At 34.8% G+C, this 24,497-nt stretch overlaps 2 protein-coding genes across 2 annotated transcripts; one reads left to right on the forward strand and one right to left on the reverse strand.

The window, feature by feature from the left end:
• The first annotated feature begins 10,042 nt into the window (after window positions 1-10,042).
• On the forward strand, window positions 10,043-17,070 carry LOC104107177 (trihelix transcription factor GT-3b-like). Its single transcript, XM_009615910.4, has 2 exons — window positions 10,043-10,450; window positions 16,059-17,070. Exons 1-2 carry the CDS (start codon window positions 10,100-10,102, stop codon window positions 16,680-16,682), a joined length of 975 nt encoding a protein of 324 aa, XP_009614205.1. The 5' UTR covers window positions 10,043-10,099; the 3' UTR covers window positions 16,683-17,070.
• A 460-nt stretch (window positions 17,071-17,530) lies between these two features.
• LOC104107176 (mediator of RNA polymerase II transcription subunit 28) lies at window positions 17,531-23,070 on the reverse strand. Its single transcript, XM_009615909.4, has 4 exons — window positions 22,941-23,070; window positions 19,427-19,665; window positions 18,033-18,145; window positions 17,531-17,921 (listed from the first exon to the last, which is right to left on the reverse strand). The coding sequence occupies exons 2-4, from the start codon at window positions 19,599-19,601 to the stop codon at window positions 17,787-17,789; spliced, it is 423 nt and encodes a 140-aa protein (XP_009614204.1). The 5' UTR covers window positions 19,602-19,665; window positions 22,941-23,070; the 3' UTR covers window positions 17,531-17,786.
• Window positions 23,071-24,497: the final 1,427 nt, after the last annotated feature.

Below are 24,497 nucleotides of genomic sequence, written 5' to 3' on the forward strand. Positions count from 1 at the left end.
ACATTGTGGTGCTTTGTTGGGTTGTGGATGTGTTGTTAGGAGTTGTTTTGGTGTTACTCTAGCAGGTGGATAGGCCCCATTTACAGGGGACTCTGCCGAAATTTCTGTAAAATTTGGGAGTATATGTGTAAAAGTAAAATCATCAATTTGATAACCTCAGAATAATTCTTAGCACGTTCGAGGACGAACGTTTGTTTAAGAGGTGGAGAATGTAACGACTCGACTTGTCGTTTTAAGAATTAACGCCTCCTTCAGTGACTTAAGGTCTCAAACAGCTTTGCAATGTGTATTATGACCCATGAGTGTGGTCGGGTTTGAATTATTGAAGATTCAGAATTAAATTAAAAGAACAATCTTTATTTAGAAGCTTAAATGTAAAGAGTTGACCGCAGAGTTGACTTTTGAGCAAACGGCTCCAGAATGGAATTTTGATGATGTCAATAGCTCCGTATGGTGATTATGGACTTAGGAGCGTGTCCAGAAAATTATTTGAAGGTCTGTAGTGGAATTAGGCTTGAAATGGCAAAAGATGAATTTTTGGGAAGTTTGACCGAGGGGTTGACTTTTTGATATCGGGGTCGGAATCCGATTCTGACTTGTGTGCAAAATTTGAGGTCATTCGGACGTGGTTTGGGAGGTTTCGGCGTCGTTTGTGGAATTCAAAAATTTCTAAGTTCATTAGGGTTGAATCCGTGTGTAATTCGTGTTTTTGGTGTTGTTGAAGGTGATTTGAAGGTTCGACTAAGTTCGTATGATTTTATGGGACGCGTTGGTATGTTTGGTTGAGGTCCCGAGGGCTTCGGGTGTGTTTCGGATCATTTTGGGCTACTTTGGATTCAGATTTTCTGATATCTAGTATTGTTCTTCGCGTTCGCGAGGAGCCTCTCGCGTTTGCGAAGAAGGATTTGGCTTCTGAGATTTTGTTCTTCGCGTTCGCGAAGGGACTCTAGCGTTCGCTAAGAAGGAAATCTCTCTTGCAATGGTCTGAATTTGGAGGCTCATATCTCGTAATCTATAAGGAATTTGGAGATGAAAAATGAAAATTGTAGTACTTTGTGTCTAGTTTTCAGAAAGGTAAACCATTTGGAATTTGGAGTTGTGTACCAAAATTTATGTTGGATACACTACAAGCTATCTGGGAAGAATTTGGAAATCTTTGTTGCACAGGGCTGACTTTGGAAGCTTATATATCGCAATCTATAAGGAATGGAGAGATGAGCAACAAATTAAAGTTGTAGCTCTTTGAGTCTAGTTTTCAGAAAGTTAAACCATTTGTCTCATTCTTCCATTTTTGGACCAAGGAAGCTCGGGTGGGGCGATATTTCGAGAGTTTTTCAAGGGAAACGTTGGGGGTAAGAATTCCCAACTTGATTTTGGTTAAATTACATGAATCTATTGTTGTTTTTATCACTAAATTAGTGAATTGGGTTGAAAATGGTAGAAATCCTCTAGACTTTAATTTAATATTTGAAGGGCGATCCGTTATCGAAATTTGATAATTTTGGTATAGTTGAACGCATTTCGGAATGGGTGTTCGGATTTCGTAAAACTTTTGTCGGGTTCCGAGGGGCGGGCCCTGCGCTGACTTTTTAGAATAAAATTTTAAGTTGGTGTTTTATTATCCAGAATTATTTTCGATGAATTTTAATGAAGTGGTACAATTAATTTGGATAGATTTGAGCTGTCCAGAGGTCAATTCAAGCAAGAAGGCGATTTTGGAATATTGACACAACTTCAATAAGGTAAGTGTCTTGATTAAGCTCGAGTGGGAGAAATACCCTTTAGGCATTGAGTATTATGTGCAAATTGTGTAATTGAAAACCATGTACGCGAGGTGACGAGTACGTACTTGTTCGTTGATTAAAATCCTTAGGCACCCTTATGTATTAAGTTGGAAATTATTGGCACTTATTAAATCTTCTATTTGTCATGCCTATATCCTTGTTTGTTGAAATTATTTTTATATGATGATTTGGTGTGATTGCCACCTTAAATTTATGTGAAATATTATTTTGTTGAATTGTTCACTCTCGGATATTTTTGTTAAGATATTTGTGCACATTATGGTCGAGCCATGGGCTCCTTTATTGTGAAAAATGATGTATTGTTGATTTCTGTGGCAAGTTAAAATATTTGAGCACTCGATGTGCAATTTGTAATATGTTGTAATATTTGAGCACTTGATGAGCCATTTGTGATATGTGAGCACTTGATGTGCAGTTGTTGAAATCATAATTACTTTGGGACTACGGAACAGTATTCCGGGAGATCCCCTTGCCCTGCATATTTACTTTGGGACTACGGAACGGTATTCCGGGAGATCCCCCTACCTGCATATTTACTTTGGGACTACGGAACGGTATTTCGGAAGATCCCCTTGCCCTGCATATTTACTTTGGGACTACGGAACGGTATTCCGGGAGATCTCCCTGCCCTTCATATTTACTTTGGGATTACGGAACGGTATTTCGGGAGATCCCCCTGCCCTACATATTTACTTTGGGACTACGGAGTATTCCGGGAGATCCTCCTGTCTTGCATATTTACTTTTGGGACTACGAGGCGGTACCTCGGGAGATCCCCACTGTCTTGCATATTTACTTTTGGGACTACGAGGCGGTACCTCGAGAGTGCCCTTTGTTGATATTTTTCTATGGATGCACTTGCCTTTGGTTATTTTATTTTTTCATGATATGTAAATTCTTGTGTTATTCCGTGATGTATTATTTAATTTTTATTATGTGTTTTGCATTCCTTGTTGTATTATGTTGGTTTTGGATCCTTGTACAAGACTCTGCAAATTTGTGTTTATGATTTTTACTTGTTTTCGAAAATTGAGTTGTTTCGAATAAAAGAAATTGCTATTATGTTTTAATTTAATAAATTTTACATCCAAATTAGTAGTCATCGGATGCTTCATTTTAATTGGAATGTCATTTTCTTCACCCAAATAGTTTCTAAAATAAATTCATTCCTTTTTTGATTTCTTACTTGATTTAAAGATTTTAACCTTACTTTAGTGAAAATAAATTGATTCTGCGGATCTTATATACATTGATATTTTGACACGTGAGTGATCCGTGTGATGGTGATAGAAATATGGGCACCAGGTGCCGTGAAAAAATATGAAAGTGGGCTGAAACCCGTAATTTTTATGATTGTGAAATGAGGTATCACATGGTGACTTTTACTTGAAAATATATTTATTGGAAGTTATTAAATCCTGAAGATTGTTATTTGAAAAATATATAGGCGAAAGAATTTATATTTGAAGGACTTGATTAATTGGTTGTACTTGTATTTCTTATTCGTCTAAGCAATAATTATGATGTTCTTATTGTATTGTTGTTATATCACTAGTTGATTTTGTTGTTATCAATGCTAGTTATTTTCCAGTATTATTTTGTATACTATATTGCACAGGTTATTAGACTAGTGAGTGTCTCGACTGTACCCCGTCTCTACTCCACTGAGGTTAGTCTTGATACTTATTGGGTACCGACCATGATGTACTCATACTACACTTCTGTACATTTGTGTGCAGAGTTAGGAATTGTGGATAACATGTATATAAGGACAAAACACAATCAATGAGAACCACAATCGACTACAACGTAGCCTTATGGAACCAATGTGATCGTACTCTTTTAGATATACCAATAATATTATATTGGTGTTAAGGCATTTTCCTTCATAATTGAACTCTTCAATATATACATTAAAAACTCTCACTGGAAAATTTAGAGAAATAATCTCGACATCTCGCAACTATGACCATCTTGGACCATCAAAGCTGACGTGGCTGCTATTCTCTTAGCAAGAGATTTCGAATTTGAGCCTTATACCCCTAACTATAATCATCTTGGAGATAATGTTCCAAGCAGAGGCGGACTCAGGATCTGAGCACGACGGAGGCACTATTGTATACTAATCACTAGCGATAAAATTTAGCGTTCAATATTTTAAAAACTTAATGATTATGATGACTTATCATCTAAGTATAAACAAAAAGAAAGTTGTGGCAAAAGAATTGACATTTTTCTATTTGTGGAGCGATAAATTACAATTTGAGGCTTTTAATTTAAGGGAGGGATTTGAAAAAGAAAAATTAATGAAGTTGACTGTTATGTGTTAGTGTTAAACAATAATTGAATTAAAAAAAAGATAAATATAAAAATAAATCAATTTGCTATTAAGTATAAAATAGAAAGGAGAAGAAAAAACGAGAACTAAGATAGAAAGGAGACGAAAGAGCAAGAACTAAAGTAGGAAGGAGGAGGAATGACTTAACTGGGTTTCGAACCCACGACATTCAACAAAGAAAGAAAATTAGGCGCCCCAACCAACCACTTCGCCAGTCTGCCCTTTTGTGTTTGGGGGCACGAGCAAATTATTTAAGGGTTCCATCTATATATGTATAGATAGATATGACATATATATATACAGAGTATTTGTCGAGGCTAACGGGGTCCCGTGACCCCTGAACCCGCAACGTAGGTCCGCCTCTGGTTCCAAGTATGGCTGTCCAACGGAACGGGACGATATTTAGCCAAGACGATGGCGGGACGGGACAAAACGGGACGGGACAAACGGGACGAAACGGTAGGCTCATCCCGTCCCGCTAACAAACGGGATGGGACGGACGGTAGGCCCATCCCGTCCCGCTAACAAACGGGACGGGACGGGTTCGCGGGACTTAAGTGTCATTTTAAAAAAAAAATTATTTAAGCATTGAGTTTGACAAAGGCTATTCTTTTGACAATGACTAAGTTTTTAAAGTTTGCAACACCTAGTTTTTTGACTTATTTAATAAACTTAAAAATTAAACGGAAATTAGGAAACTAAGTAAAGAATTATAAAATATTAATACAAAAGACTTGTAATAAAATATTCTAGTAATTATAAATTTATAATAGAGTTATAATTTATTTAATATAATTTCAAGCCATTAAGTAACTAAGTAAGAGTGTAAGACAATTCATAAAAAAATTCAATGCTTAGAGCCTTTTATTTTATTAATAGAACTTTCAAATCTCACATACAAATATAATTCTTTTGAAGAGCACATAATCTACGCAGCCACCTTCTATGAAGGGTTCTGTTTGAACTAGGCCTTTTAGTAGCCAATTATAAATTATCATACTAATATTTGTAAGCTCCTATATAATTTCGTTGTAACTTATCTATAATTTCTCTCGGACATTGTTCTGGAATTGGCAATATTGATTGATGTTCCATGAGTTCCATGCCGTCATCGCTCCTAGTGCTAAGTATCTCATTGTATTCTTCTTCTTCCCTAGTGGCTAATTTTTCAAAACCAAGATTTCTTCTTTCTGAATTAATCCAATCTCTGAATAATACGAAAATCTCTAGGATGTCCTCCGCTAATGAATGTCTATGATCTCTGATTTGAAATCTTGCCACGCTAAAAGCACTCTCCGATGCTACTAATGCTGCTTGAATAGCAAGGATATCTCAGGCCATTATTGAAAGTGTTGGAAAAGTCTTGCCACGCTCACTCCACCATGCCAAAAGTTGTTCGTTGGCTTCTTCGTCTTTAATACTTTTCAATCCTTGATTAAGATAAGAATCAAGTTCATCATCAATAGAGGAATCAAAACCTGTTATATCATCCATATCTTCCCATAGAACTTCTACTCTAGACTTAGAAGTAGAAGGAGCAGTTTTACCACCTGTTGTTTCCATAGATTTATATTTATCAAACACTGATCTAACATAAGAATATATGTTAGCTTGGCAGTCTTCGAGAGATGGTTGTTCATTTTCTTGAATTCCTAAATTCTCATAAACTTTACGAACAAGTCCCTTTGCACCTCTTAATTTTAAAGATGGGTTAAGTATAGTAGAAATTAAATAAACTTGGGGAATAGGAGAAAAATACTTTTTAAATTTTGCAATCATTTCATTAATGGCCGGTGCATTAGTTGGATTAATTTTATACTTACCAAATACAACAGAAATTCCACAAATATACCATAATATTTGTGTAATAATAGGATAATATATACCAGAAAATTATTTTGTAGCATAATAATTTTTTTCTAAAATTTAGTAAGCAATTAGAGTCGTTGCCTAACGGCTAGAATTCAAAAAAAAAAAAGGACGCGGGTTAGGACGAGATGAGACGGGACGGGACATGCGGGACGGGACAAAATGGCCATCTCATACCATCTCATGTCCTGTTTAACATGGACCCATCCCGTTTAGAATTAAGTGGGACGGGACGCGGGACAGGACAGGACGTCCCGTCCCGTTGGACAGCCTTAGTTCCAAGAAAGAAAGAGAGTTCTTTCAACTAACTAAGAGATTTGGTTGGGATGTTTCTTCGAGAAATTTGAAATAAATATGGTTGGAAGCGGAGACGAGCTAGAAGCCGACCACGGGTTCAGTCAAACTCAATAGCTTTCCTCAAATAATATATTTGTGTTAAGAAATTTACTAATTATGTATAACTATTAAATTTAGAACTCAATTATTAGTATATGAAATCGTTCTAAAATTCAGAACCTATAAAGTTAAAATCGTAACTTCGCCTCTAGACTTGGACAATGTGTTTTTGAAGAATTTCAAATGGAATTAACATATTAAGAGTGGATTATTATTGTGGTCAGTGGCGGAGGTAGGATTACCGTCAAGGGGGTTTAAAAAAAGAAAAAATTTAAAAGGATTGTAGCTAGTGGGAATAGAACCATGAACCCCTTGACCACTAAGCTATACTTTTGCGCTGTGTCAAGGGGATTCAAAAATCTTAACCGTGCAAGACTGTTATTTCCTTAAAAAAATTAAGCAACTTCCATTAATTCCTTTCCTATCCCTTAGCACTTGCTAAAAAGTGGGTCCCATATTACACTTTTAGCTTCATACCTGGTCCTTAAAACAATTAAGCAAACGGTGCTTAGTTGAACCCATTTGGATTGACTTAATTTAAGTAACTTTTAAGTATCAATTGCTTAAAAGTATTTTTCATATGCTTGAGCTTAATTTTTAAATAAGCAGTTATGCGTTTGGATAAAGGTACTGGAGCTGAAAATAAGCATTTGATGTGTTTAGAAAAAATATGCTCATAAATACTTTTTCTGTTAAAATGATTTAAATGCCCTCAAACTATCAATACTAAATCAATTGTACTGTCTTTTCTTTCTTTCTTTTTTCATGGGGTCAAAACAAATGAATAGGTGTAGATTCCAAATCAAGTTGATTGTTAAGCTCTATTTTCTTGAAAGTAAGAGGTATTTATACTTACCGAAAGAAACGCAGGTTATTAACTACAATTAATTTGAACTTAATTCAAATATAAATTATTTTTTGTCTCAATTAAAAGCTTCATTCTTCCCCACCCAAAACCACCCACCACGAGAAAGGAAATAGATAACTCTACAAAAAATAAAATGATGTTCATTTTTCACTCTCAGGAATCCAAAACCAAAAGAGTCACTAGAATTAATTTATCTGTTTGCCAAAAAATAAGCAATCAAAGACTAGCTTAAAGAAAAACAAAAGGCACCAAGGACTTCAGTTCGGCAGAGATGGAACTTGGAAGACAGAGATTGGAAATGGCGGAGGAAAGGAGAAAAAGAAAAGATTATAGAATTTGGAAGGCAGAGATTGGAAATGGCGGACGAAAGGAGAAAATGAAAAGATTGGGGTATTTTGGGAATTATACATAAGTATCAGGGATAGCAATGTAAAATATTTGATCAAAGAGGGGTGGCTTTTAAGCTTAAAAAAAAAGTTGGAATTACCCAACTTATCACTTTTGGCTTATTTTGGATCTTTTGGCTTAAAAGCATTTGACCTTTAAACAGATTTTAAGTTTGCCAAATACCTAAATAAGCTAAAAAAATGACTTAAAAGCTGGTTTGACCAGCTTAAAAGCCAATCCAAACGGGCTCTATTTCTTGTGCATGATGTCCAGTTGTCCCCGTTGTATGCTCTTAACAAAAAGGGTTAAGACAATGTTTATTCGGTTATTGAAGCTTTAGTAGTTCTTAAGAAAGTTATTGTGATGTAAACTTTGTAAAGTAATGTTCCAATTTAACTAAGAAAAAAATAATAATGTAATTTTGTAACTAATTCCATATTGTCAATATATTTTGTACGTTTAATTTGGATGAACACCGAATCTATATAAACATTAATAATTTGTTGTATAAATGTTATCATTATTTATAAGGAACTTCATTAATTTCTTATTGAAATAATAAGATTAATACATGGACTAGATTTGATGATATTGTAGTTTTAGTTGTCAAGTAGCAAAGCTTGCTCGATTCATTTGTATATACACTATGTTTCATCAACTTTCATGTGTGTTTATTGTATTGTTCCTTTTGATTTTACAAAATAATAAAATGCAATGTGTATATGACTGATGAAACTTGTACTCCCTTTGATTTTATGGTGGACTTGATTATCATCTTTGATAATTGAAAACTGTAATAGTTACCTCATATGAGGAATTACGTGGTACAACAATTGTAGAGTTACTGAAGAAAATGATAAAAAGGTTCTTAACACAAAAAATATGTGCATGCCATTATCAATTGTGGAGTTACTGAAGGAAATAATAAAAAAATTCTTAACACAAAAATACGTGCGGGCCATTATTATCTTTTAAGTTTTCAAAATCAGAAAGGGAATTGTTTGGAGAAATAGATTAATTTTGTAGCAAAGTTTACAAATAGAAAACAAATGTCAACATCAAACTCTTTTTAAATTTTATTTGGATTTACAAGATGTTAGTTAAATTGTTTCATTATCGGACATGATTTACTTTTTAAAAATAGTAGAATACTCCTAAATTAAAATATGTATTTAAATATACATTATTCTACAATTTTGAAATCATTTCGGAAATAGAATTTACAAAGGTAAGATCTATCTTTGCATTTACTACGTTCTTTAATTTGCCAAATGCCTTTTTTAGATGATCACTATTTTCATTTTGATCGTTTTGTAAGTTAGAGTATATTTATTTTTTGTAACATAAGTCCACGCCACTTCTTGAATTTAAAAGATAAAATTAGGACTTTACGGTAAAAGGATAGTATTAAAGATATTCTTTCCTATTTTGTTGGTTTCTCATACATAGATATTTGCATTTAATTCAATTGTTTACGTTGATTGACACAAAACCGTTTCAGTAATGTTTTGGAATGTCAACACTCAGACCGTGAATAAAGGATTTACCGTCACAAAGAAAGCTTCAAATAATACTCCACTTCAACAAAGTGTGCATGTATTTTGTGTAGATAAGTGTAAATATTTATGTGTGTATATGTTTTTATAAAGACACGATGATTTGCTGTTTAATTTGGATGATGAAATCATGTTTAAGCTAAAAACGTATTCTGAAACGATAGTACATATTGCCAGTTTTATTAGAACCTCTCAAAGTTTACATGTTACATCTTAAGAACTTAGGGGCCGTTTGGTTGGGAAACAAGTTATCCATGATTAATTATCTCGGAATTAGTTATCTCATCCTCTCATAGGGATTAAAAAAATACTATAATTCCGAAATAACTAATCTCGAAATTAGTTATATCACGATTTTATCTCAACCAAACATGAGATAAACTATTCTCTCAAATTTATTTTCGTAATTAATTATCCTTTATCCCTCATATCAAACGAGTCCTTAAAATTGTACTTTCACCTAATTAGATCAACACAAAAATAATTAAAGCTAAATAGTTATTGGGGCCGTGCTTAGCACGGGCAACACCTGTATTGAAAGAAAGGAAAAAAAAAGGTGTCTAACAAATTAGAACGGTAGGAGTAGGAGTATAATTTCGTCTCATTTGCTTATTGCCTGTGCACAAAACAAATTACTTGTGTAGGTGGGAGGTAATAAATATATGACTATAAACTAAATAATTAAAGTGTAAAAACCACCATTATTCTTTACTTGTCTATCAAGAAAATGTCAAAAGAATGACTTTAAAAAGAAAGTCTTCTTCTAATTTTGACCCTAAAACTCTTTTTTTGGTCCTTTTTTCCTACTTAAATAAACCAAAGTTACCAAATCTTTACTCTTTCCCCCTCCAAAAATTTACAAAGGAAAAAAACCCAAAAAATGTTTGGTGGAGGAGACAATGAAAACCTCGGACCATTTACCCAACGTCTGATGTTTCCTAATCTCCCCCTCCACCTCCTTCCCGGCGCTTCAATCTCCACCGCTACCGCCACCGTCGCCGGAGACGATGAGTTTCCTAAGCGGGACGAGCGTGTTCCGCCGTGGAGTAATCAGGAGACTAGGGATTTCATAGGTATTAGGGGTGAGCTTGAAAAGGAATTTTCTTTAGCTAAACGAAGTAATTGGAAGAATCTATGGGAGATGGTAGCTGCTAAGATGAAGGAGAGAGGGTATAGGAGAAGTGCAGAACAGTGTAAATCCAAGTGGAAGAATTTGGTCAATCGTTACAAGGTAATACATATATACTCCTTTCGTTCCAATTTATGTGACATAATTTGAATTGGTGCAGAGTTTAAGAAAGAAATGAAAGATTTTGAAACTTGTAGTTTTAAACACATACATTTGTGTAAGTTTAAAAATTTGTCATAAAGAATAAAAAATGGGATGTGTAAAGTATTTTGTTTCCAAATATAGAAATGTGTCATATTTTATAAATGGACTAATGAAGAAATAAATAGTGTCACATAAACTGAAATGTAAGGATTACATGTTTTATGACTATAATTCTTGGCATCATTTTATCTGTCTCGAAAAGAAATGACGGGTTTTGGAGTATGATGTGAATACATTTAATTTTTGGGTGGGAATTTAGACGTTTTCTTAACAAATTTTATGAAACTAGGTAAAATTACTATAAAGTAAAAATTTTGTAGTTAGAAGAATCTAAAGAATGTTTAAAATGGTCCTAACTTAAGAGAACTGTTTCACTCCCAATTAGTAATAGTACCAAAAAGCGTTCAATTGGTTTAGTGATGGATGGAGTTGAAATGAAGACCATGAGAGACTAGAGTTTTAATCCCGCAAGAAATCTAGATGATCTTTCCCATTTGCCTTGGCCTTATTGGGTGGTAGATTTATCCAGTACGTTTACGAATAGGAGGATGCAGGTACCCTGTGGAGTACTTGACTTGCGCATAAGCTGGACTGACCACTACTATTGTATAAAAAAGAAGAAGGTAGTATTGGTGTAAACAAATTAGGATAGAGGGGGTATCTAATATGTGCAAATGCAGTAAAAAATTCTTGTTTTGTTCGTTCTTTTTGATTGGCTGATACTGATAATCTAAGTTGCTCGGACTCGGGTGCGGGTGTCCGATACGGGTGCGGATCTAGAGGCCAGATACTTCATGATCTAAATTTAAAGATTCGGGGTTACGGATACGGGTACGGCGATTCGACTAAAAATAATTCAATTATTTAAAAATAGAGTTATAAAAATATGTCTAAATTATGAGACATTATGTGGAAAACTTACAAGGTATTCTGAGAAGGAGAAAATATTGAACAAGAGTAGAATTTTAGAAGGAGATAAGGACTGACATAGAAATTTATATATACAAGGTATTCCATTTTCTTTCATATCACCCTACCTTTTGATTTGTTTTCAAAAATCATTGTGTCTGTCCCAAATTTCTCCGTTGATTTTGGTCAAAGTACCCAAAATCGGTTGTCCAGATCCGACACGGATCCCACACCCATACCCACACCGACATCGTGTCGACACGGGTGCGACACTGAAAGTGAAGAGTCCGAGCAACTTAGCTGATAATATGGTCCTTTAGAAGTAAAATGATCTGAATTATCGGACAGTTAGAATTAATTTAGAGTATAGTTAATAAGGTGATATTTTCTTCTTGGGTTCATGTATGTGTATTCTAGCAACTATGAAAACTTTATTGAAAAAATAACAAAAAATTAGAGTAATATCTGCAGTCCTCACATTTTTATTGCTAGTTATCTGCTTTGGATTTTGGTGGCTTCAACTTGTATTTGAGAAGTGAGAAATTGAAGTGGGAGGAGAACCATGGGGTTTCAGGTTCAAATGCCAGTGGAGACAAAAAAATACTAGGTTATTTCTTCGTATCTGCCTAAGCCTTGGTTGACAAAGCTACCCGGTACCTATGCTGGTGGGAGGTAGCAGGTACGTGATGGAGTAGTCAAGGTGAACGCAAGTTGGCCCGGATAGCACCAATTTTGTTAAAAAAAGTGAGATATTGAAATTGAAGTTACTAATGCTAAGTAAATTATTACTTCCCCTCACCCATTATCTATGCAGATAGGTTCACAGATTATATCTCCCTATTTCATTTGGGAGATATAATTTGATTGTTAGAAACAATTTATTCTTGGTGGTGTTTGGTTTGGGCTACGTTGCGCGAACTCTCCAATATGCTGCCGCACCTGTGTCAGATCCTCCAAAAATACACTACTTTTGCAGTATCCGACACGAACCAGGCAACAATTTCGGAGAGTCCTAGCAACATAGGTTTTGGGTCGATTGTTTGAACGGTTTCTGGTTTTTACTAGATCAGAATTGGAATTTGTGGACCAGTATTTGTTACAGATGTCATGTGTGAAGATTTGTTTTTGAGGCTTCCCTTTGCAGGATATAACGAATTGAGAGATGTTTTAACAAATAAAAATGCCTATCATATGTGCACATTCTGATGGAAATTTGCTTAGATGTCATTTGGAGTAGCTACCATGGAAGGATAAGTGAGTGTCGGTGATGTATTCTTGTAATTGACTTTGTAATTTGCAATAAGATCCGAAATCGTGTGTCAAGACTGCTTTTTTGGAGAGAAGAGAAGGGGTGTTGGACTTTTGGTGAAAAAGAGGAGTTATTCAGTGAAGCACTTTTTCTAAAGGAAAATCTCATTTGTTTCTTAGCTGGCAGTCAAGCTTGGCACTACTGCTAAGTAAAGAAAGAAAGTATCAGGACGAAGTAAACTTCATGGTTCATTTTGATGTACAATCAAATAGGAGACACTTGCTATAGAGGGTGTTTGAGTAAGCTTATAAGCTACTCAAATTAGCTTATAAGTATTTTTAACTTATATGCCAAAATCAGTCATAAGTTGGTCAACCCCCAATTTATAACTTCTCGGCTTCTAAGCATTTACTTTGACCAAGTATTTTACTATTTTAGCCCTAATATTTTTGTTGTAATTCTCAAAGTACTCTTCCCCAAATAGAACTCGCAAAATCCCTCTCAATTCTATATTCGTCGTTTGTTCTTCTCCTTGTATAGATACTTTCTAATTTGTAATTTTTGTAAATAACTTTAAGGACTTATTAGTCATTTTAACAGAAAAATGGCTTATCAACATTGTTTTAATCAAACACATGAACTGTTTATTATCGATTTCATCACTTCTACCTAAGCATGTAATTATTTATTTATAAAATCAGTTTCAACACAAAAAAGTGCTCTTTAGCACTTAATGTTTATCAGCTACTTCCAATCAACTAAACCAAACGAGCTCTTGGATTAATAATGATAAGTTGTCAGAAAGGGCTTTTTATTCTCCTCTACTTTCCTTTTCATACTACTAAAGTTAGACTTGCACCTTCTTTTGTTCAAAGAGGGGGAGAGCTTAGTGATTTGCTTCTCTGACGAAATATTTATCCTACATTCAAGTTACATAAAGTTGGAAGGATAGCAGAAAATATTTACTTGCTCCTTTCCAACTTTGGAGGCATTGAGAATGCTAATGCAAAGGGTAGTAGAAAATATTTACTTGCTCCTTTCCAACTTTGGAGGCATTGAGAATGCTAGTGTTTTTTCATCTTTTAATGTAAACCAAACATAGGAATTATCAACCTTATTTACTTCTGTTCTTCTTGGGCTGAGGTGTATTGCATGAGATCCCACTAGGGTAAATTTATCTACCTTCCTTTAGCCAAGGTTCGTTCCCTTGGATCCTCTAGGGATAAGTCTATCTTCTACTCCTTTTATTCAATCCTTCATTGCCCTATAGTAGAGGATACACACTAGTATGATCCTCCTTCAAAGAAGACATCCAATAGTCCCACAGAAGGCTTTACTCCTTCATACTTGACTTTCATTTTCTTCGGTTCAACCGACTTGCCAAAAATGTTTCTAGATATTTTTTGGTAACTTGGAGGAAACAACTTGAGAAATAGTAAGAGTGATTTGTTTCTAGGAGTTGCAAAATGTTATCGCCGAGTACAAGTGTAGGGGAATATTATTCTGCTTCTTATTCCAAAAAAAGGAAAAGAACTTTTCATTCTTCCTCTTAAGAAAAGGAGAGAAAAGGACAGGCTGGGAAAGGGGTGTAGCTGATATCTACACAGAAGGCATAGCTAATGCTCTTGGTTAGTCCTCAACTTGACTAGTTCATGCTTACTAGAAGCTCCAACAACAACAACATATCCAATGTGATCCTACAAGTGAGGTTTGGGGAGGGTGAGGTGTATGCAGACCTTACCCTTACCTTGTGTGAGGTTTGACATGCTTACTAGAAGCTCATTCTTTTAAAAGGGAAATGCATGAGGAGAACTTTGATGTAGTTGTTTGCTGTTATAATATCTTTACCCTGCCCGGGGGAGAGAGATGATTGTGTCTTGGCTGAATTTGCAGAGCAAGTTAACAGATTTCTTTTTCCACAGGTCAACATATAAGTTGGTGAAATATTATTAAAAAGATAAGCAGGTCAATACCTCTTAACATCTAGAATAATCACGATAAACCTCATCCTTATTACAAGGGTTTTATTCTGTTTTTTAACAAGCGGTTTATTCATATCTGAAAAACAGTATCTGTTACATGGCCTTCTTTATATTGTCTCTTTTCGTCTTCTTGAGCCGAGGTCTTTCGAAAACAGCCTCTCTACTCCCTCGGGGTAGGGGTAAGGTCTGCGTACACACTACCCTCTCCAGACCCCACTAGTGGGATTTTATTGGGTCGTTGTTGTTGTTGTTGTTACATGGCCTTCTTATGATATTTTAGCCATTATTTGGCCGGGCTGCTAAACATATTTCTGCTGGAAAATGTGTTGAATCATGTTATGTTGACATTGGGCTGTGATCCAATTTGGATATATTCTGTCCATTTGGATCTACGGTACAATCCATAAGAGGCTAAAGGAAGAGGAGAGCTAGGACATTTTGGTAAAAGAAAAAGTGAGCGAGAATAAAAACTTGCCAAACACTGAAAAAAGCTAAAAGAACTTAAAAGCTGATTTGACCAGTTTAAAAGCCAATTCAAACACCCTCTAAGGTTATCGCTAAGATCCACTATCATCATATTCTGTTTTCTCTACAAGATACCCATTTCTCTACAAGATAACCCTAGGCCAATCCATGCTCGTCTCACCCCAAGGGTGAACCCTGTGGCTAGTCTCTGCACATGGCAGCTTTTTCATTTAACAAATTATGAGTGAGTTAGCTCATTCACTAATGTATCTACATGGAAGAAGGATCACTTAGCAGTTAGCATGTTCATATCACATTAGTCCTTAAAGAAGACATTAATGAACTTACAAACCTCTCATTTAACACAGATCATGCTTAGATACTATAGACTTGTCCGTTTATGCTATGTACTTCATCTCCTATAAATCACAACTAACATATGCAACTTGCTTTTATATAGAACACCAAATCACGAGTTGGATTATTCCTTACCTGTAGTCCTAAGCTTAGAAGGAAGTCTAGTCTATATCTGCCATACATCTATCCATGGTTTCCATAAGTCACAGAGAAAACGTGGCGCTTGGTCATGTATGTAATTCACTCCTATTAGTACATGTCCAAAATATATAGCGCCTTCACAGCTTTATAACATGTCACTTTGTGTTTATAAATTCATTAACTATTGAAATTCAACTATCCAGGAGTCTCTCTAGTTATAACAAGAGCTTTGCTTGTGATCTTACCTACCAGATTATCTCATTATCTAACGAATTGAAAAGCCTGCAAAAGAAGAAACTTGCAAAAGAGGAGAAAGTTACCCTTCTTATGTCTTGGATTTGCTCCGGAGAAACTGCATTTTTCCTTTAGATTTTGTTTTAATGGAAGCTTTAAACCTTCACAGGGCAAGGAATCATCTGATCCAGATAATGGCGGGCAATTTCAATTTTTTGATGAGCTGCATGCACTTTTTACAACAAGTACAAATAACGTACATCAACTACAACTCGAATCTGAGGCTGGTTCCCAACAAGCAAAAAAGAGGCCTCGGAGAACAATTAGAGATCAATCTTCAGAGGATGTCTCAGAAGATGAAGAAGGTTATGAGAGTGATGAAGTAAAGTTAGCAAAAAGCAAAGTTGCTCCCAAAAAGAATATTGAAAAAGAAAAGCGGCCAAGAACAAAAAATGCAGAGAAACCTTCAAGACAACCCAGCTTAGGAAGTACTAACAACAGTGGGAGAACTGTTGAAAATATTCAAGAAATGCTTAAAGATTTCTTTCAGCAGCAACTGAGGATCGAGATGCAATGGAGAGAGACAATGGAGAAGTGTGCTCGTGAAAGAGAAGTATTTGAGCAAGAATGGCGGTCGTCAATGGAGAAGCTCGAAAGGGATAGGATGATGATTGAACAGGCTTGGAGGGAGAGGGAGGAGCAAAGAAGAATGAGAGAGGAGAACCGAGCTGAAAAGAGGGATGCACTGTTGACGACGCTTTTGAACAAGCTCATAGGTGAAAATCATCCTTGAGATGATTCATTTTGCTCATGTTATATATTAGATACAATGAGAAATTTTCTGTTTGCTGGTTTATAGCAGAAGATTTAGGTAGGTTACAAAATATTTGAAGAATTAAGAGTTTGGCTTATATATAAGTAGGAATTACCAACGCGGAGAAATTCGCAACTCAGATAGATATGCAGGTATCATGATACATGTTCATGCTTGCTTTCTTGTAAATATTTACAGGAGTTAATTAATTAATTAAGCTAAATTAGATGTGGATAAAAGGGTTGGCTTTGAGCTTTGGAGAAGAATGAATTGTTTGTGATTTGATAAAAATCATATGGTGTACTGTAAAGCACTCATAGTATTGGAATGTAAGCATTTTACAATGCTGTGTTTTCAAGATTTCAAATATGGAGTAGAATTATATGTTATTGTTGTTAATTATATATTGAAAGCTGCACTTTCCTGTCCCAATATGGTTGTCCTGATTTACATTGATAAGTAAAGCTATGGCTGAGAAAGCTTGATTAAAAAAAAAAAAATTGAATTAAATGGCTAATTAAAAACTAAAAAATAAAAATAACGACTGCAAGATTAGAAAGCTGTGCGCTTTTAAATTAACAATGATTGGAAAATCTTCACATGCTTGCCTCAAACTAAGCATATCAATGTTTTAGATTTGTTGAAAATTGACTTAAGTGTAACTCCAAAGAGAGAATGCTCATACTGCTATTTGCCTATTTGGGTTAGTTTACTTGGACTGTATTCATATCAGTACCATATGTGAGATAAATTTCCTGAATGATCACTCAATTTTCATTATATTACATTAAACACACTGAATTATATTTTTTGTAACAAGAAAATCATTTAACTTTGCAAGCAGCTAAAATTACTGCATCAATCACAAAAGATGCTGATAAAGATTCAATTTCAAGTTTATAGGCAGAGTTACTCGATACATGAGGACATATAGCAGTAGCAGGTACCTAGAATAGTCGACGTGCACACAAACTAGTCGGGACACCACCAAAATTAAGAAAAAAAATAACTAAAGTAACGTTAACAAGGACTTGTCATCCCAACCCAGAATCCAAATTGAATCACAAATAAAACAAGAGAAGTTTACACCCTTTCTAACTCCATGATGTGTTTATCCAGTTGGTCCTTCAACTCTTCCCTCCATCCTTGGATCAGTCTCTCCTGCTTAGCTATGAGTTCAGTCTTTGTTTTCAACTCTTCTTCCATCTTTTCTATCTCCTGTACGTAGAAATTAATTAGAATCCATAATAATCCATTCGCGACCATAGGAAGGAGAGAATACGTCCTTTGGTAACCATCATACGAAGCAAAGTGTGACCTATGAATTACCTTTCTAAGCATCTCGGGTCTTGTAGGCAGATCATCACGTTGCAACCCAATCAAATGAAGTTGAAGTTTCTTGGCAGCTTCCATGAAATCTCTAGCATGTCTCTCTACATCGACTAAGGAACGAAAAAATTTCAATCTCGATCAGCAAAAAACAAAATAAATGAATTCCACAGCTAATAAGCCACCATTTGCGCTGTAAATTTTAACAAAACACTAATATGAAAATGAAAAGATACAAAAACTCTGAAGCATCAAAACAAGGCAACACAACTTTATTTCAGTGTCTCCATTCTAGAAAGTTCTGAAAAAGAACATTAGATGCAGCTAATGTTTCCAATAACACCGTAAGGAAAAAGCAACGACAAGAAGATTTAGCCGTGATGAAGTTATTAGTAGTTGGGTACATATAATTTTGCTTCAGCAATGTCGAGAAGCCTGGATAAATTTCCATGTAACCATGGTTCAAATCTCAACAAAAGCAAAAAATATTAGGTGATTTCTTCCTATTTGTCTAAACGTTAGTGGACAGAGTTACTCCCGCGCTGGTGAAAAGTAATAAATACTCGGTGAACTAGTCGAGGTGCACTAGAGCTGGCTTGGTCCATATAAAAATATAGTTTACTTGGATTCGTATTTCAGTAATGGAACTTTAGTGGTCTACGAATTAACAATGCAGCAAAACCTCAGGTGTCAAAAGCAAATGCTACATAGATTGAGCTCATCAAATCTATGAACATAAATTAAGGACGAGATAGAGTTTCAAAAATAACACTGATTGAACATATTCTGAAGCAAAACGGATGTTAGTATATATAAGATGTAAGTGACAGTTTGTTTAAGACATGCAACAACAACAACAACATACCCAGTATTAACCCACATCGTGGGGTTTGGGGAAGGTAGTGTGTACGCAGACCTTACCCCTACCTTGTGAGGATAGAGAGGCTGTTTCCAATAGACCTTACCCCTACCTTGTTGAAGACATAATTAAGTAAATAAATGTGTGCGCTCTCTAACAGTTAAAGCTTTTAGACGAGATGGTCACACACTTCAACATTGTATCAGAGCAGGCAAAGTTCCTAGGTTCGAGTCTTACCGCCACCCAATATCAAAAAGAATTTTCACGTGCTTGGCTCATCAAAAAGGATCAAGCCCGCACGTGAGGGCGTGTTGAAGACATAATTAAATAAATAAAAGTGTGCGCTCTCTCACAGCTTAAGCTTTTAGATGAGATGGTCACACACTTAAACAACAATAATCTATTTTATTGCTGATTTATCACCAAGCTTATCTTTCAAAAGACTCATCTCACAATGCTAGAGACACAGGATTTGCACTAATTCAAGAAAATTGGTAAGGATTGCTCAAACACCTATAGGCCTGAAATTACTCACTCTGATGATATGGATGGGCTGAACGGTCTATTGCCTGGAGTTCTCGTGCAGGCAAACAGGGTAGTAAGGCAGCCTCTAATGCCACCACACAGGCGATCATATCATCCCTTGAAGCAGAAGAGTTCATCTGTGGTTCAGTATTTTGCTGTTGATCAACATGATGTCTGTCAGCCATGTACCTCAAAGCAAATGCAGAATTGCAACCCTCACTTCAAAGACCAGTTGGAGATGCTATAGCCCTTAAGAACAAAAAATAACTGGATTAACATACCGACTTAAAAAGATTCGAAGAACGCCTCTATTCAGCTCAAATATTAAGAAAAAGTAATTCTCATTGTGCCTATGATTTATGCCTGGCGGCGTGTTAGCTAGCGCGTATCATCTTACGAGAAAAGATAGTAGTGTGGAGCAACAAGAAAAGGTATGTAAAAAAATGTCCTTGCCTCCAAAAGTTTTTGCAACTCAATTATATATGACGGAATCAGTAAAGATTTGACCTTTTATAACTCTAACTCACTAGAGACCCTTAGAGCAAAGAAAAGATGCGGAAAGACGAGATTGATATTTACTATCCTGTCTTCTTGCTTAACGTTATGTGTTGTTGCAGCTAAAAAAACTAAACTGTATCATCAAAGGATGACTTCCCTAATTAAACAGTAACAAGGGACTATATGCCCAAAACTTAGAAACAGGTTAGGTGGTATAGGCGCTTCCGGCTGAATTAATTAGCTCAACCTCAGAGACTTGTTTGCTTCACTTATCATCAAAGAGGGTATTTTTCTTTCACCAAGCCTATCGGAACTTCATGGTAAATGGATCTTCCATCAACCGAATAAAGAGGCTAATAAACTAAGTTACTGCGGACTAGACTGAAACTGATTTAGATCTCTTTAAGTTCATATACTACCTAAAGATAAGGCCAATGTAACCTTTCAAGATAAACAGCCAGCAAATTTAACACACACAAAGTCACAGTATTATTTGATTTCATGCAATTGAAATGTTGTCTTCAGAAATTGTACAAAGATACTGTAATAACATTGAGGAGACAACCATTCCCCATACAAGCTCTTTGCTGGATATAAATAGCAAATTAACAACTAGAAATTCAAACATATAAAAATCAATGTAACTTGGAAATTAAACTAGGTGAAACATACAGGAAAAGCATAGGCAATTTATCAGAGACGTTTCTCGACCATATCAAGTGCACATTATAGGACATTCATAACGTATTTCTCTTGGTAGAAATTCACTATAACATAAAACACATACACATGAACAGTTGGAGTTCGTAGAGAGGCTTAAAGGGCTTACCCCGTGTAAGAAGTTCCCAGACTAGTGCAGGGTAGATGGAGAGAGAGAGAGAGAGAGAGAGAGAGAGAGAGAGAGAGAGAGAGATAGAGAGAGAGAGAGAGAGTATTATCATAAACAGTTATTTCCTTGTATTTTGACAAAGAGGCTAATGGAGTTCCTTGCATTATCACAAAGAGGCTGTTGGAGTTGGTAAAAACGTAAATTGTTTTATACCAATCTGATTTAATTGGTACCTTTCGTCCAATGAGGAAATGGGCCAAAATCAACAGACTCAAACCTATGTAGCTATAAGAACAAGTTGTTTAAGACAATGGAATCACCTGCTAGTAGTAATGAAAACGACGATATTGCATAAGATAACCATTCAACATACAAGTTCTTATCCGGATATAAAGAGCAAGTTGACAACTAGATATTCGAGAAAAAAACCAAAAGAAACTAGGAATAAGTAGGTGAGAATAAAAGAAAAGGACCAATGCAGGAAAATATTTGAAGAGTGTCCTGAACTATGAGGATTCATACCGCCAACCCTAACAAGCGGGAATTGAAGCATAATAGTTGCTGTTGTGTCTCGAACTATCAGGTGCATACAGGTCATCCATTTTATGATTCTTCTGAGTATAAATACAATTAAAATCGAACATATGCACATGAACAGTAGGAGTTCATGAAAACAAAAATTGTTTTTATCAAAGTGCAAATGTATATTAAATAAACTAGCAAACATCCAATACAAAACAAAGGTTTCCTACACCAACTTTCAATTATTCAATAGAACATAAAACACATGCACATGAACAGTGGGAGTTTGAAGTGCACCCGCTAGTTTGGGTAGGTGGAAAATGGCTGAATGGATGTATTATCGTAAACAACTTTTTCCTTGCATTTTGACAAAGAAGCTAATGGAGTTCCATGCATTTTAGCGAGGAGGCTGTTGGAGTTTGTAAAAACATACATTGTTTTATACCAATCTGATTTATTTGGTACCTTTCGTCCAATGAGGAAATGGGACAAAATCAACAGACTCAAACTTATGTGGCTATAAGAACAAGTTGTTTAAGACAATGGAATCACCTGCTAGTACTAACGAAAACAAAGATACTGCATTAACATTGCAGACACAACCATTTGCCACACAACTTTTCATCTGGATATAAAGAGCAATTTGACAACTAGATATTAGAGAAATAACCAAAGGAAACTAGGAAATAATTTACAAACAAGTTAATGCAGCAATTTATCTGAAGCTATATGTTCGGACTCTTCAAAAATGCTGACGGGTGAATTTTTGGAGAGTCCGAGCAACGTAGATCTGAAGCGTGTATCGTATCAACTATGAGGATCATATAGCCAACTAAAACAATCTGGAATTGAGGAGGCGTAGTAGTTGTTGTTGTACCTCTGAATTATCAGCCGACAGTGCATACCCTTGGACATTCGTTTACATAATCCTTTTGGTATAAACAAATGCTCATGAACAGTCATGGGCAAAGCCAGGGGCGGAAGGAGGTTCATTCAAACTCCCTTTGCCGAAAACAAACACTATATATACTCGGCCAGAATTATTTTTTATGCATATATAGTAGATGTTGAATCCTTGACTTCTTCGTATGTTTACTTCTTTATATTTTGAAACCCCTTACTGAATTATCTCACTCCGCCACTGATTACAGTAAGAGTCCATGAAATTGCACATCATTTTTATCAAATATAATCTATTTCCTACCTTTTAACGAGAAAAATGGGTCAAATTCTACAGGATCAAACCTAAGTAACTAAAACAAAAGAAGTCAGTAATCAAAACAAAGACACCACACCAGATACAATTTTCATTCTTGATCCTCCTTTTTTAAAAATTATCATTTCTAGGTTTTAATAATCTCATTACTAGCTATAGCATAGGAAAAAGGTACAAGAAAATAGCAAGAGAAGGCACTACAAAATGAAATGCCAAAATAATTCACGATTCAAATACAATTCCAAGAACAGTAGTCGTAACCATCATTTTAAATATAAATTAAGATATAAATAACAATCAAATATCTAATTTTATTTCCAACTATATAAAAATAACAAATGGATGTAGCCACTTTGCACGAATAAACCCTTTGCCCAAAAAAAAAAGAAAAAAAAGAAGGTGAAAGCAGAAGCATAGTAAAAGAACAAGTTTACAACTTCGAAAAAAAGGAGCTTTTACCTTGAGCTATGGCGTGTACTATGTAAGACTGGAATCAGTTGAAGTGAAGACAGGAATTTAAGCAATGGTTATATTTTTAGCCGGGAAGTACTGTATTAGTTATGGAGAAATAACAATGTCGATATTGTTTATATCCAGATTAATAATGAATGAATTGTTATGGTTAATTAATAATAAATGAATTATTATACTATATAAATTATTTATTTTTTAAAAAAATATTTTTATTTTAAAATATTTTAAAATCTCAGTATTGTTATTACATGTGTTTTTATTTTATATTTTATCTTGTATAAAATAATATATAATTTTTGCATAACTTAATGCATATACTATTTAATACCACCAATTAAATAATTTATTAGTTGTGCCGGCTAACCAAACACTTTATTATTTTATGCTATATTTTATATTTTAATTAACTAATCCAACACAATCAACGGATCGATACCTTAGTGAAATAAAAGGAAAGAAACTACTATCTCCAATCCATATTATCTTGTCCTTTAAAGTTTTTGCATTATAATTAAGAAAGTGTTATATATAGAATTGTATTTAAGGTGAATGTCTATATTTTAGAGAGATTTTAAGATTTGTTACTTTGTGGCTACGTCATTTTTTCCCTATAAATAAAGGAGTTCTATTTCATTGTAATTTATCCCAAATCAATAAGAATCATCTCTCTCTACTTTTCTCTGCAATATTCTTTTTCTACTTTTATTGTTTCATAACGCGTTATCAGCACGAGACTCTAACCAATTGAGTAGAGGCATCTGCTTTGGTCACCAGGCTTTGGGATATGTGCATGTTGCTCAACATGTATATAATATTGAGTATAATGATTGTCAATTATTCCATGAACTTCCTTCAGAAATAAATTATGGATTGAAGGTAAGTATTTTACCTTATTTTTATCTTCTTAACTCTTGAAATTTTATAATTTGATTTTAAATACAAGCAAAGACAACAAAGTTTGATTATAACTCTAATAGATTTTGTAAGAAATTATAACCACTCGAAGTAGTAAAATTTCTTTGTCTTGCCATGATCAAATTCATGTATGATTATGAGCACAAAAATTAGAAGCCCGTTCCATTGAATTTGATTTATTCTCATTCTCTTAAGAGAATGTGGTAGCAATATATAATAAGTCTAAAAGAAGATAAAATTATTACCATGAAGATATCAATGGATGTGGACGTGGCAATAGATCAAATTATAACCGTCATCATTATGGTAATGAGAGTAATAAGGATTCTCAAAATAATCCTTCACTCTGTGAAAGTAATGTTTGTCATCGATTTGACATGAGATTTTGTAAATCACATATAGATTATTATGGTCCATTCATGATGCGAATGTGATAACATGTGATTTATGAATACATATTTATTCTTGGAAGAATATGAATGTGCTAGTAGCACTGAATATACCACACTCACCTCTAGAAGAAGGTTGAGATGAAATAAGAAAATAATGGCATTATTATGACATGAATGGTCATTGGTCACGTACCTATTATACGCCAAAATATTTTAGTAATGTGATTATTAAAGG

Source organism: Nicotiana tomentosiformis, chromosome 12, assembly GCF_000390325.3.
Source record: "Nicotiana tomentosiformis chromosome 12, ASM39032v3, whole genome shotgun sequence".
NCBI lineage: Eukaryota > Viridiplantae > Streptophyta > Magnoliopsida > Solanales > Solanaceae > Nicotiana > Nicotiana tomentosiformis.

Excerpts from the sequence above, each read along its gene's own strand:
- LOC104107177 (XM_009615910.4), top strand. The coding sequence starts at position 10,100 with ATGTTTGGTGGAGGAGACAATGAAAACCTCGGACCATTTACCCAACGT. Across the intron at positions 10,451-16,058 it reads ATTTGGTCAATCGTTACAAG|GGCAAGGAATCATCTGATCC; the intron begins GTAATACATATA and ends AAACCTTCACAG.
- LOC104107176 (XM_009615909.4), bottom strand. The coding sequence starts at position 19,601 with ATGGCTGACAGACATCATGTTGATCAACAGCAAAATACTGAACCACAG. Across the intron at positions 18,146-19,426 it reads AGCCCATCCATATCATCAGA|TCGATGTAGAGAGACATGCT; the intron begins GTGAGTAATTTC and ends TTCGTTCCTTAG. Across the intron at positions 17,922-18,032 it reads GACCCGAGATGCTTAGAAAG|GAGATAGAAAAGATGGAAGA; the intron begins GTAATTCATAGG and ends TTCTACGTACAG.